General features: G+C 44.1%; 1 protein-coding gene across 1 annotated transcript in view; it reads right to left on the reverse strand.

The window, feature by feature from the left end:
* The window catches only part of CRACR2A (calcium release activated channel regulator 2A), a 957,312-nt gene that overhangs the window by 123,622 nt on the left and 819,523 nt on the right, over positions 1–14,167 (reverse strand). The window contains exon 11 of the mRNA XM_069628295.1: positions 1,985–2,076. Coding sequence (XP_069484396.1) covers positions 1,985–2,076 — 92 coding nt within the window. The remainder of the gene's footprint in view (positions 1–1,984; positions 2,077–14,167) is intronic.

Raw genomic sequence — 14,167 nt, forward strand, 5'->3', positions numbered from 1 at the left:
TGGGCCTGGCCTATGAACTTTGGCTCTACAGTAGACTCTGCCTTCACTAACTTGTTTTGGTCTTATAAAAGTGTTGGGAACTGTTTTATTTTTATGACCGCCTTTTTCTCTCCCTTTTACTTAATTATTGGAGTGCCATCTAAGTTACGCGCTCACATCTGTTTTGACAAATAGCGGTGTTTTGACTTAGTCTTGTCTAATAGTTGTTAAGGGAGGGGTGTATACTTTTCTGACTGTGTTTGAACTTGCTTTGATTTATAGTGCTAGTTTATTTCTTTAATTGTGTGTTAAATAAATAATTATATACTTTTGATACAAAGCTCTGGTCAGTGTTTGCTTGCTCTACTGTATTTTTGGCCCTATTGTGTATCCTCTGTATACTGCCCTACTCTTCTTGAGAGAAGTCTGACTCTCAGCCACAGGTACCAGGTAAATCTGGGTGGTACAGACTGCTACCAATTGGGTTTACAGCTTACTCCTGTAGTCTTAATCTTCTTGCAGTGGTCCCCAAGGGAACTGCACAGGATTCTACCTAACACCCGTACAAATAGAGAGCATTATTGAAGCAAGCTAATCATAACCACCATTGCCAAAGCAAAGAGAGGGCAATACTGAAGCAAGCTAACTATAACCGTATGGCCAGAGTGACGAAGAGGCAATAGTTGAGCAGGACATTAACAAGCATTACCTAAGCCAAAGAGGGACAAGTGTAATACAGAAACATTGTCAGCAACTGCTATGTAAAAGTGGGAAAACAAGAGATGCAGGAGCGTAGTTTCAGGAGGGATGTCTCAATTTATTAGGTTTATGTTGAACATAACTGTCATTTCTGTTACATTTGAATTGCCAAATATATTCCCTGTATAAGTTTGATATATGTATAAATGTGAGGGACAGATGCCCTTAATTGGAGTGTTTTCCTTTAGTTTATTTTGATAAGCCTCTTTAGGTTATGGATAGTGAGGCATTTGTAAAACCCTTATGATTTAATAAAATGGCTTCTTGTGAAAAACGTTTACCAAGTTGTCCGCGTCACATTTCTGACCCCTCACATAATCCAGATGTGGACCCTTGCTCACTCTGCTTTAGACAGGCTCAGCTTCACCTCACTGAGGAGGCCCACCAAGGCCAAAACATGTACCTGGGATTGCTGATGGTACTCTTGTTCAGCAGAGAATTGCCAAGCATTTCGGTACTGGACTGCCCGTGTGGGCGGGACCAGACTGATATGCAAATGAATATGTCTCCTCTGTGAAGGGCGCAGTGAGCTAAAACGTGGTTATAGACCCTCCTGAGTGGAGGAAATTCCATAGAAAGGGTTATATAAACCATATTCATCCTCAGTAGAGGAGCTCCCACACTCTTGTCCATTACATTATGGGGTACCCTAATTAAGATATTATCTTCAAAAGGTTCACATTGATTTGCAATCACTCTTCTTGCATTTAGCAATATTGTTTGTGTTGTTAATATTCAATTGAGGCAATTAGTTGATGAGATAGCAGTGGGAGAGGAGAGGCGAGGAGAAGAGAGCTTTCCTCAGATATATGTATGAAACTTGCAGGAACAGGTTGAAATTCCAGCACAGCCTGCTCAGTACCTCAACCTTCCAAGGTTGAGAAATGGAGTACAATTAAATTGGGTAATAGTAACACCTACCAAGAGAGCTCTTAGAAGTGGAAAGAATCAGACATGAAGCGCAATATATAAATATGGTATTATTTTGTGTGAAGGCAAGGCTGAACCTTAATGCTTTATAGAGAACACACTCTTTTGAATCGGCACAACAGGAATTGCTGTAGTGAAAACATGATCATGCATGAGATATATTGCTTGTACAAAAGACCGTACATGAGCAATGGATGTAATGACTTACATGAAAGGTGGTTAATAATGCCATAGACAAAATATAAAACATGTGCCAGAAAACATATATAAAACATATCACTTATAAATAGTGACTGCAGGTAGGATCAAATGGTACCTTTTGATTGCTGCTTTACTGTCCAAATATTTGCCAATTATAGAGCCCGATCTTTGATTCTTCAAACTATTGGAAACAGCAACTTTGGGTTTCTGTGAAAGATAAATAATAAGTGCATTTTTGAAGTCCTACCTACTTTTGATGAGTATTTTACTTTACTACAAACAGAAGTATGAATACAAACAGCCCCCCACCACCCATCATTGAGAGTTATATGTAACTTCATTGAAAACTGCACTACCTTTTGCTGCATTTCCATGTCAATAGAAATAAGGTAAATTGCAGGAAATGAAGGCTATCAGTCTTTTCCATCACAGTCCACATAACTTAAAATGAGGCCCTACCAACACAATGATTAAAATAAAAATTTTAACAAGCACCACAATGGATATATCTGAGAACAATTACATCTGATGAATTTCAATGGGGACAATTTACATTTTTTAGGCAATTCTGAGACCACAATAGGATTTTGCTCTATGGTGGACTGGGAAGGCCATGTCTACCTTAAATAGAGAAACCTAATTATTAGTCTTACCTTGGTTCTTTTTCTGATATAGATGATATAGATATATATTTATATATAAATAAGACAGGTTCTGCAATAGAGACCCTGTAGTTATTGTTAAGTTGCTCAACCCATAGGAAGAGCAGTTTTTGAGCGGCATATATCTTTATCACGATTCTACGAATTCTCGCAAAACATTGCAAAAAAAGTATAGAGCCAACTCTGAATTGCTTTTCTCCGTTCCATGCAATTCCATCAAAAGGTGGCAAAGTTATAGTGGGGCACATTTATAGGGGGTTCTCAAAACGTTTGAAACCCGGATAGACATGCAGAGACGTTTTTATGGGAGGGCAAAAGGGGCACTTGCCCAGGGCACCCACCTTGGAGGGGACCCCACAAGGCTAGCTGATCTGAAGAAGTAAGATTCCATTGTTCACAAGTCTTAAATAGCACATGTCAGGATATGTTATGGATGCTGTTGAGGCTCTAAACCCATTGCCTTTCTGTTTTGGCAAGTGCATTCTGCCTTGATCAATTCATCATGTATTGCTTTCTGGGTTCACTGTGGTATACATAGTTTCTGTGTTCCTTATGGCACAACTCTATCATTATTTCCTTCCTGTGGGAATTATTTTGATCATGTGCAATAGGCAATGGTGATAAATTGGCATATTGATAAATTGAGTGCCACAATGGTTCAGAAGTTAGCTCAGTGCGTGAAGCACCCATTGCAGAGATATGTGTTCATATTCAAAATTAGAATATCACTTTCCAGCAAGGCTGACTGAGCCTTTCTTATTTCTGAAGTTTATAAGCCTGCCTGCATATGTACTTGGTTTTGCAGAACAACATCTGCTATTAGCAGCAATGTACCTGTACCAGATAGGGGTTGCTATAAAAACTAACATATCATCTGTATGGTGAAGGTCTAGAAATTGGTTTGTTCAGATGGGGCGTTGTAAAGCCTAGGCCATCGCCTCCAACGATGGCATAAACTGTAAGTGCAAGAGGTGAATAAGTATCCAAATTCAAGACTATGGAACAACAGTGTTCATGTTTGTGTCCTGGATTTGCCAGCAGACGATAGAGTGATCTTGGTCAAATCATCTAATATATCTTACATTACTGTGCTGTGAGGTTTGCTTTCTTCCATGCTGCTGGTATCGCTTAGCCCATTACTTGATCTTTCTTCTTATGTAGGCCATTTGGGTGGAAGGGTTGGTAGACAGAAGAGAGCGGACCATATGTTGCAGGCCTCAGGCAAGCATTGTAAGTGATTTCAACCCGGCACTCCACCTAAGTCAATGCCTAGCATGTGATGCACAATTGAAACCCTTAATTATTTATTTATGTCTATAAGTTATTTTATTTCTGAATGATGTACCCTTATATCACGCCCCTCTCTTTGAATCCCCCCCAATCACACTGAACCAGGAAGCAGGCTGTTTTGCAAAGTTAAAAATATGTATTTTATGTATTTCACAATATATATATCACACTACTTTAATGGTTATACAATGATCACCAATGGGGTGATGTCACAATAAATCTCTTTAATCACACAGAGTAATGATAGGAAAAATAATGCAGCAAAGAATAATACTTTGTGTGGGTTCAATCAAAATGCAATGTGATTACTCTTTCCCCCTGCACACTACTCAACCCCCCAATATGCAATATAAAGAGATGGTAGGCGAGAACACAGGTTTCAGGAATATAGAATTCAACAAAATAGTATCAATCCCAATTCCCCCCAACAAACACAGAGAAAAACAGGAATGATTGCAAACTTGTCACAAATGGTGTTGAATGTGGCTATGAATGGAATGGTAAAAACGCTGAAAATGGATTTAATTCACTAAAATGGTTTCAATACTAGTGGGAGCCGTTTAGTATGGTATCAGACAAACACTAGCAATGATTATTGTGTAACTAGCAGGTTGAAAACTTAATTCTGAGGTCGGATGCAATGAACAGCTATTTCACACGTGATAGATTTGAGCCAAACAAAAAATTTGCGGCAATCTTTTCCGCACACGTTATGTGCGATTGCGAAATAACTATAAGGGTAAGGGTTCATTGGAAAGCTGAGGATGTTAGCTTCAATTGGACACTTAAATTTCGTTTCTCGCATAAACAGTGAAGAAGGTATGAAGGTTTTTGTGGAGGTCATTTTTTTCAGAAAGAGGCAAAATTGCAAAACAAGAATGCGCTTTTTAAATTTACAAACAAGGTTTCTTTACACTAGGGGAGACTATGAAGATGCAAACTACACGACAGCGCAGCCACCAGCCCATGATATCACTGGATGGTTTGGCCTGCCGAGACGCTTGCCTTTCTTCAGAAAATATATCAGTGCAAGGATGATTTTAACACTACTATTACAAAGGACTATAGGGTCAGAGAAAGAGTCCAGGCAAGACAAAATGATTTCTGGCAAAACAGTCTGGATATAAGAGAATGGGTTTGGATAGGATTACTTATGGATAAAACATATGCTAGTGACAATCCTATGCTATGGATACTCACTACCAATGTTTGGAATGGACCCGTCAGGGATCTGGTCAGGGATCTTTCTGGACAGGAATTCTGCTAGAACATCGGACTGGACTCAAGGTGCTCTGGTTCTGCAATCAGCAAGGCACTCTGGACACCGCACGGTGGGACTCACCGCACGGTGGGACTGGACTGTATCTGACGGGTTCTGGTTCTGGTTTGCAGCTATCTGGTCACCGCACGGCTCTATTGGGTTCGATCTTTGGATTCTGGCAATAGTTTTGAGCAAGAAAGCAGTACAGCACGGCCAGGCTGTTCTTTTGTTCCCCTTAGAGGTCTGGGGTAAAATCTGGTTTCTGGATTTTAAAAGGCCAAGCTGAGAATGGTTCAGCTTTGGAAATGGGCCTTTCCGCTTTCAAAGTTCTGGAGTCTGGAGTCTGGAATATGGATTTCTCTTGCAAAGTGCTCTGCCAGCAATCGGTTGGTGGGTGAATGTGTGTCTAGGTCCTAAACTGTTTCTATTTATGTGTTTTCTAAAGGGGTGGGTATGCTGAATTCTACTAGGCACACCCCCTCGGAATTCTATTGGTTACGGTCTTTCCTCTCTTGATTTGAGAAGAAAACTGAGTGTCATCATGACAATGGGCCTCATTACAAAAATCAGGCAGTCCGGAAATAACGGGGGCAGTAAACCCGCTGCCACCGTTGTTTCTGGACCGCCTGATCCCGACTCCTGCAGGCGGGAGGTGATGTTCCCGCCAGGTTTGACCTGGCGGGTTTAACACCGCCAGCCTGCAGGCAGACGAGGAAACGCCGGCAGCATTACGAGATGCTGCCGGTGTTTCCATGATCCCCATTCCCATTGAGTCCCATAGGACTCAATGGGAAAGGGGATTAACACCATTCCGCCTCCGTGATTCCTGGAAAACCGGGGTTGTAATGCCCAGTTATTCCGGGAATCACGGAGGCGGAAAGGTAATACAAGTCAGGCGGTAACAAGCCGGTTTTACTGCCTCGGTTAACTCCGTACTCGTAATGAGGCCTAATGTGTTTTATGATCGAGGGAAAACCTCCCCTTTGTCTTTGCACATGAAATCTACTTTTCCTATAATGCATATTTACAATTTTACAAACTCGATAGCAATAGCATATTTATATCACAGATTTTGTGGAGCAAGTATTCATCCAATCCCCGTCGCAGTGAGAGCTTGGGTCTAGATTTGGCAATTTTTCGCACTTTTGGTCTGGTACCCAATGTCATAACGTTTCATGTTTCTGGCATCACTACAATTGCTACAAAACCACAATTTCTGCAGTTATGTCCCTGAACATCACACAGAGTTCTGAGTACTTTTAAAATGTGACCAAAAATGTCACATTAACAATACTGTAATTTTACAATTTTTACAAATTCGCACAGTCCTTTGTCAGTCCTTTTCAAAAATATACTTTTCTGTGCTTTGAGAATAAACAAAACTGTCTCTTCCTGCCCCCAAAGTTCCTGGTGGCTCAAGATCAATCCCCGCCTCTTTCCTCTGGCAGGGGCTTATGTTGACACTTGCATCTGCATATCTTTTCAATCAAGGAAGTCCTTTGTCTCTCCCAGGAGCAGCAGCAGCCCAAATCTCCTCCCCTCTTCATTAACACCTGAATGCGAGTTCCTGGGACAGAGAGCAGAAGGGAGTTGCCTTTTGTTGGGGCAAGCTGTGGAATTTGCTTTGTAGTTCTTTGGCTGGCATCAGGCTGACTTTAAAAATCCACTTGTTTAAATTTTTCTTTGATTAAAATAAACTTATAATTTCAACACAGGCAAATAGAACTCTATTTCCAGTCTTTTAAAACATAGGGATTAAATAGTTGCAACCTACATTACTTTTGATGGCAAGTCACTTAATTCCAACCATTTGATTTTAACTGCACAAGTTTAAACTTCTAATGCAATTAAATGACAGCTGTCATACAGGCGGCCGGTGGCACTGCGCCCATATTTTGACAGATTTTCCCAGGCAAGCACATTTTTTAATGTGGATATTCTGCTGATAGCTTCCTGTTTTTCCTGACATTGTGTGCTCATGTGGATTCCTTAAATGAGTGACGCGTAACACGCAGCAAGGATGTTGGATATTTTCTGATGTTTTCTGATGTTTTGAACCATTATCTTGTATTTTTCAACAGCCAAGGAAAAAGGAATTTCAGAGCACTTCTGGGTTTCCTTGCAATAAAACACTGCCTTTCATGTAGTTTCCATTTTCACTCTGTGGGTAGCCCAGTGACAGGTTTCAGCAGGGTGGTCTCCTGTTCCACCACTGACACAGGCAAAGTAGATTGTCAGCCATCTTTTCCGGTTTCACTGCGCAATTTTCATAGGTTTAGAGCGCATAGGGCTTTTTGCATCCATTTTACTGGTTCTGGTGCCACCATAACACAGTGATGTTGCAGGGCAGAGCCTAGTGGGTCAGTACATCCCACAAGAACCCCCTCGTGATTTGACTTTTGACCGCCCGTCAAGGGGAAGTCGCGAGATTGGGATGATCAGTTTCTTTTCTTTCTGGTCCAAATGGCAAAATTCATCAGCTTCTCCCATCATTGGTGGATCGACCGGTTCTCCTCGCCGATTCCTGATGAGAGTATGGAGTGATACCATGGGCCCCTTGGATCTTTCCTTCCGGTCCCTGGGTCGTCCCTCCTTGGTTTTAGGATCCATGGTTTCAAATTCTAGGATGGCAAAGCAGAGCATATTTGTAGACATTTCCCCGCCACTATTCATGTAGTGGGGCAGATACAGACATTTTGACATATAAGGACAATCTTTTATAATTGCAATTTAATGATTATATAGATGGAATCATTGTTATAGTTGGAATTCTAGGGAGCTGGAGTGACCCCCTCTGACGTTCCAGAAGAATCCTCTAGTTGCTACAGAGTGTGCCTAGGATGGTAACACTTCAGTTGGTTGATATGGACCCACTTATCTTCCCCCACTGCCAAACTGCCTTTGGGGATACAGATTTTGTAGGCGACTGGTGAGATTTTGTCTACAATTTCAAAAGGGCCCCTCCAGCTAGGCAAAAATTGGCGCTGTTTGGCCTGGTTCGGTTGGAAATTGTATAAGTAGACCCGGTCTCCTACATGGTATTCTTTTCTAGTAGTCTTTAGGTCATAGTGGGTCTTTATGCTGTCTGCAGATCTTTCTAGATTTTGCTGAGCTTAGGGAAAAGCATGTTGAAGGTGTTTTCTCAGATTTTCAACATACTCATGAGTTGTGGAGGAATTGATCAATGTGTGCTCTTGGGTTCTGTAGAGCAAATGCTGGGGAAGCACCATCCTGCGCCCAGTAATCAGCTCAAATGGTGACATTTTTTTTGCAGATGAAGGGGTAGATCTGATGGCCATCAGGACAAGAGGTAGTCGAATATCCCAACTTGGCCCAGAATCTGCCATAAACTTTTTTAATATGCTCACAATTGTCTTGTTGTCTCTCCACTGCACCACTAGAGGCTGACCGGTAGACAATGTGTAATTTCCTTTTTCCCCCAAGTATCTCCCACATCTTTGTCATTACTTCACTAGTGAAGTGGCTACCTCGGTCTGACTCGATCCTTTGGGGTAGTCCAAAACGCGAGAAAATGTGGTTGATCATAAGGGCAGCTGCTGTTTCTGCCTTGCAATTCGGGGCCGGGAGACATTCCACCCACTTAGTAAACAAGCATGTCACGGTCAACATGTACTTGTTCCCCCTAGAGGAGGGAATCACGGGCCCGATAAAAATCGACTTGTAAATCTGACCAAGGCACTGTCATCCCCCTCTTTTGGAGAGGCGCACGGTGTGTGAGGGATGTTGGCTGAAATTGTGCACACACAAGACACCCCTTCAAGTATTGGTCGAGGTCCTGCCCCATGTGTGGCCAGTATGCAACCTCTCTTAAGATTTCAAGTGTTGTATGAAACGCCCTATGACCGGCTGTGGCCGCATCATGGGCTTGACTTAACATCAGGCTTCGGAATGAGGTAGGGACCACCAACTGATCATGGCCAGCTAGGGATCTCCTTACCAACAAACCGTCTTGGATTCGGAACATTTTTGGACATTTCATCAACACTCTAAGGTCCTCTTTCCCTATGTAATCGGTATCAGTCAAGGGAAAGTTCTCAGGGTCCTCAATGTGTTGATAAAACCTACCAATTATTGGATCCCCTTTTTGAGCCGTAATCAAATCAGCATCTGGGGTCTCCTTACTCCATTGTGCAGTTGAGAGTTCCTTGTGAGCATTTGTCTGGGACATAGCGATAGCAGTGACCTGGATTTCTCCCAACAGGGACTCAATCTCAAGTAGATCCCCCTGGATGGCTCCGGTTTTGGCCAGCTGATCAGCTAGGTTATTTCCAGTTTTGTCTGGTCCCTCTACTTTAGAATGACCCTTGATCTTTTTCCAGTAGATGGTCATCCCATTCGAGGTGACCAGATCATCAATATTTTGAATTAATTTCCCATGTTTCAATGGTTTGTTATTAGCACATAGCATGCCTCTGGTTTTCCAGTTGACCAGGTGCTCCAAAAAACCCGTTCCGTACATAATCCGAACAGTGATTATGACCAGTTCGTGGAGTTGGTGTTGGACAGCAGTGAGGATGGCTTGATGCACAGCCATCAACTCTGCCACTTGACTACTTCGGGGACCACTCTTGTACCCAGCAGAGGGTTCTGGGGCATTGTTCACCCATGCATTCCCTACACCGGCCACAAGTTATTTTCCCCCGTTGTCAACACGGTAGGAACATCCATCCACATAGACAGTGGGCATTCCCTCGCACTTGTCTTCTTCAAAGACTTTGTGTGGGGAATTAAGGTATGCCTCCATGTTGTCCTTGATTTTAAGACTTTCGTCCTCTAGACAGTTTTCCCTGGCACAGTCATGCAAGTCAGCCAGACCTTGCGCAAGGGGACTCTTTTTGTTTTGGCCATATCTGACCTCCACAGGAAAGCCTTGCATTGACAGAATCCAGGAAGTAATTTGGGAATTACTTACATTTCCGGGCCGGATTCTGTCACTTTGGAGATATTGCAGAGGCTGGTGTGGAGTCTCCACTATGATGTGTTCCCCCTGGATAAACGGGCGGTAATTCTTCAATGCCCACACCCTTGCCAGGAGTGCCTTCTCACAGTCGTTGAATTTTTCCTCCACAGGGGATAAAGTTTTACTTGCATAGGAGATTACTTTATTTGGTATAATACTGCAGTTAAGCATGTATTTGAGAATCCCTGTCTCCAAGAAGAACTCCTTCATTTTGACAGGGTAAGCTAGGCAAGGCGCTTGTGAGAGGCTTCTTTTGAGTTGTCTTACTGCCTCGGCTTGTTCTGGAACCCATTCCCACTTGACCCCCCCTTCAAAAGATGGATCAAGGGCCTTCGTAGTCCTCAATGAACTTTCTGCTGTAATTAGTCAGTCCAAGGAGGCTCCTTAGTTCCTGCAGAGTTGTGGGGTCTTTTAATTTCTGGAGTGCTTCCACTTTATTTTCCTGGGGACAGAGACCCTGAGGAGTAATCTCATGCCCCAGAAAATGTACACAGGTTCTACACCACTGTGCCTTTTGAAAGGAGAGATTTGCTCCGGCAGCCCTCAGCTGTGTCAGAACATAACAGATCTCTGCTATGTGTTCCTCCACAGTTGAGCTTTTGATTAAACATCATCTACATAGGCCAGGTTACCCCTTTCACCCATTGCCTTATTTAGAAAAATGTTAAATTCATTGCCGGAGTTGATGTATCTGAAGGGAGTCCGGGTCCATGTGTACCGCTGCCCCCGAAGGTGAAAGCCAGCTTGTATTGGTCCTCCCTACTGACAGGTACAGTCCAGTACCCATTGGTCAGGTCAATGGCAGTGAATACCTGTGATCCCTGGATCTGGGCCAGCCCTTGGTCTATGCAGGGAAGAGGCCATCAGGAAGTATGGCCCCGTTTGTTGAGCTCCCTAAGGTCGCCGCAGAGTCTCCACTGGCCGTTTGGCTTCAAAATCCCCAGCACTGGATTATTGAAGGTGCTGTGGACTGGACGGATTATCCCATGGGACTCAAGGTTCTTAATTATTTCAGTAAGGGACTCCATTGATGCGAGAGGCAAGCGATATTGCTTCACAAACACTGGAGTCATGCCAGGGTCCGTGGGAATTGTTGTGTGGATGTCAGTGCAACCACAGTCATATGAGTCCACCGCAAAGAGATCTTGAAAATCCAAGAAAACTTGTTTCAATTGTTGCTTTTGCTCCAGAGTCTCACGGGCATCAGCTAGGTTGACTCTCTCTTCAACCATCTGCCTGAAGCATGGAAAGACTTCCGGTTTTGCTATCTCAGCGGCCTCCTCCAGCTGGGTGGAGAAGTCCCTGGTCAAAGTGCTGATTTGGACTGGTGGCTTCAGGTGGGGAAGGCAGTCCTCGTGGACTTGGAAAATCACCTCATACCTCCTGAAGTCACAGGTCACATCTTCCTTACCATAAGGGCAGGAAGTGTACACCAGGAAATTCCCCCCATGCCGGGTGAAGATCTTGTCTGGTGTTGTGTCATCACTATCACTGTCAACACAGTCCTTGGGGACTGGTCCTAGCAGTTCATTACCTAAATCTATGGAAGAATGTCGGTCATCAACCGCCATTCCAATAATGGTGGCTGCGGCTAGAGTGATACTCTTGAAGTCGCTGTTATCCACCTCTATTGGAATGGTGTCATGTTCTATGTTTACTAGTGGTATTGGGTTCACCACCAACCCTTGCTGTTGGAAATAGGCATCGAGATGAATATAGGCGTCAGGGTTTTTCAGTTTTTGCCCTCTTAACTTTCACTTCCAGTGAGAATTGTCGGGTCCTTTCTGGGATGGTGACTTCCTCTCCAATCTGAATTTCAACTGCATAAGGCAGCAGTTGAGCTGACCTAAATGCTTTCTCTGGGTCATCAAAGCCCATGGGATTATCCGCTAATCAGGACCGGGCTTTGGAATTTATTAGGTCCAAACTAATGGCAAAGCGATTGAGAATGTCACTGCCTAAGTAAAAGGCGGCAGTGACGTCTCGCACGACCCAACAATTATGGACTATGCTCTTGTTGCCTATGGAGATTTTGAGCATACACCTGCTTGGCAGGAGATGTTTGGAATTGGGTGTTTCCAGGTCCATTTCCCATTTGTCTATCAGTTTAAATGTGGGAATGGCTGGATCTTTTGGGAGTTTGCGGAACATGGCTTCGCTGATGAAGCTCTTACCGTTGTTCACACACACTCGGGCGAGAACAGAGTCCTTCCTTTCATTTAAATGAATAGGGATGAACAACTGCTCTCCACTTTTCCAAATATCAGCCAGGCTTTTAGCTGATTTCTCATCTTTCTGGACTATAGGAGTGGGATTTTCTGATTGTGAATTTGTAAAGAATTTCAGAGTGTTTCTTTCCAGTGTGGAATGCCACCTTAAACTGGAAGAAAGGTTTATTTTCAGAAAAAGAGAGGACCCCCCATCACCAGTTTGTTGTCCTACTGCTATTACTGTCACGTCTGGGATTTGATTATTCTAGAAGTGAAATTCTACTTGGTCAGATTTTTGTTCAACCATGATTTGATTGGTCGGCTAGTCTGGGTCCAGGGGACCTTGTTTGCACAATCTATTAGGGGAGAGAACCTTCGCAGGATGTCATTCCCTAGTAAAAAAGGGGTGCCCTCTGGAGTTACAACTATGACCGGGTGCTTCACCTTGTGTCGCCCAATTTTAATGTCCAAATCTGCAGTCCCCTCGATGGGAATTTCCTTCCAGTCGAAGTTCTGAAGTTGTCCAGGCAGAGGGGTGAGAAGAATTTGGTATTTCTCCCACCTTCCCGAATTCAGTTGATCAAAGGCCCTTTTTTGACAGAAGGGTAGCTTGGGATCCAATGTCCACCATTGCCAAAATTGTACACTGCTCCTGTATTTAGACCGGGGCATAGAATCTTCCCTACTTCTCCTCAAGGGGGCACAGATAATGTACATTTTTGGACAACTGGTGGGTTAGTTTCTTGGTTTTGGACACTGATAGAGAGGTGATTTGGGCAGAATTCTGTTTGGAGTCTTGAGAATCTGAAAAGAAAAGGTGACAGCTAGATATGGGAGAAGTTTGGGGTTCCCCTGGTTCTGGTTCTGGGCTGCCCCCACCCCCTTTTTGGAGGCAGTCCCCAGGATGGTTTTGAACCAGAGGACTTTCATGCTGATGATTCTGGGGTTGGATGATGGGCGGTGCTAACTCAGTCCCCACATCTACCCAATCTGGATTTGAATCCTTTGGGACCCATTTTTCTTTGGGAGGAGTTCCCCCATCTCTGAAGGAGAAGATCCTTTTCCCAGGATCCTTTGATGATCCCTGTCCTTCAAATTGGATGATTTGTACCTCCTCCTCAAAATGGGTCTGTTTGGGCTCTTTATTTCTTCTACCCCCCCCCTGCTCCTTGGGTGGCAGACTTTCAGGGGCAGGAGATTTTTGTTCCGGTTCCTGGGTTTCCAGGGGCTTTTTACAAGTGAGGAAGGAAGCTTCCTCCAAGGCTTTACACCCCCCTTCCCCTTGTGCCTCCTCCCTGGGAACCGGTGAGGTGTTGGAGTACTTCCCCCGTCATGGCTCTGGAGCACCAAGTCAAGGGTTTGAGGCATTCTGCGCCGCCATGCTCATCTGAGGGTTCTGTTGAGCCCTCAGCATGCGACCCAGATCCTGTGCCATGTTTTGGACCTGGCGCTCTAGTTGTGACACCCGCTCAGGCTGATACAGGGTTCTCATGTCTCCCCTGGGCTGATCCCGGGAAGGGTAGCTATCCCTTCTACCAAAATACCCTGGGTTTGGAAAATTTGGGGACCCCTCCACCCTTGGCCTCCCTTCTCGCGGATTAGGTTGTCTGGGCTCAGCAAATTGGGTAAAGAAGGATAGATTGTTTTGGGGTTGAAAGTTTTGCGGGTACCTTGGGAAGAAATTCTGTCCAGTATTTGGGGAATTACTGCCCTCCTGGGGGAAGTGAGGAGGGAAGTTCCCCAGGTTAGCTGCTGTTTGGTTCGACCCCCCCCCGTCCTTGGGCTGGAGGAGCCAACACATAACCCAGGATAGGTCTATTCCCCTTGTAGCGGGGGCTGATGTAGTCAGGGGAGTTATGGGTCCCATTTGTGGGATTGCCTCCCTGGCTCCCTG

The sequence above is a fragment of the Ambystoma mexicanum genome, chromosome 12 (assembly GCF_040938575.1).
Source record: "Ambystoma mexicanum isolate Mex_15411 chromosome 12, UKY_AmexF1_1, whole genome shotgun sequence".
Taxonomy (NCBI): Eukaryota; Metazoa; Chordata; class Amphibia; order Caudata; family Ambystomatidae; genus Ambystoma; species Ambystoma mexicanum.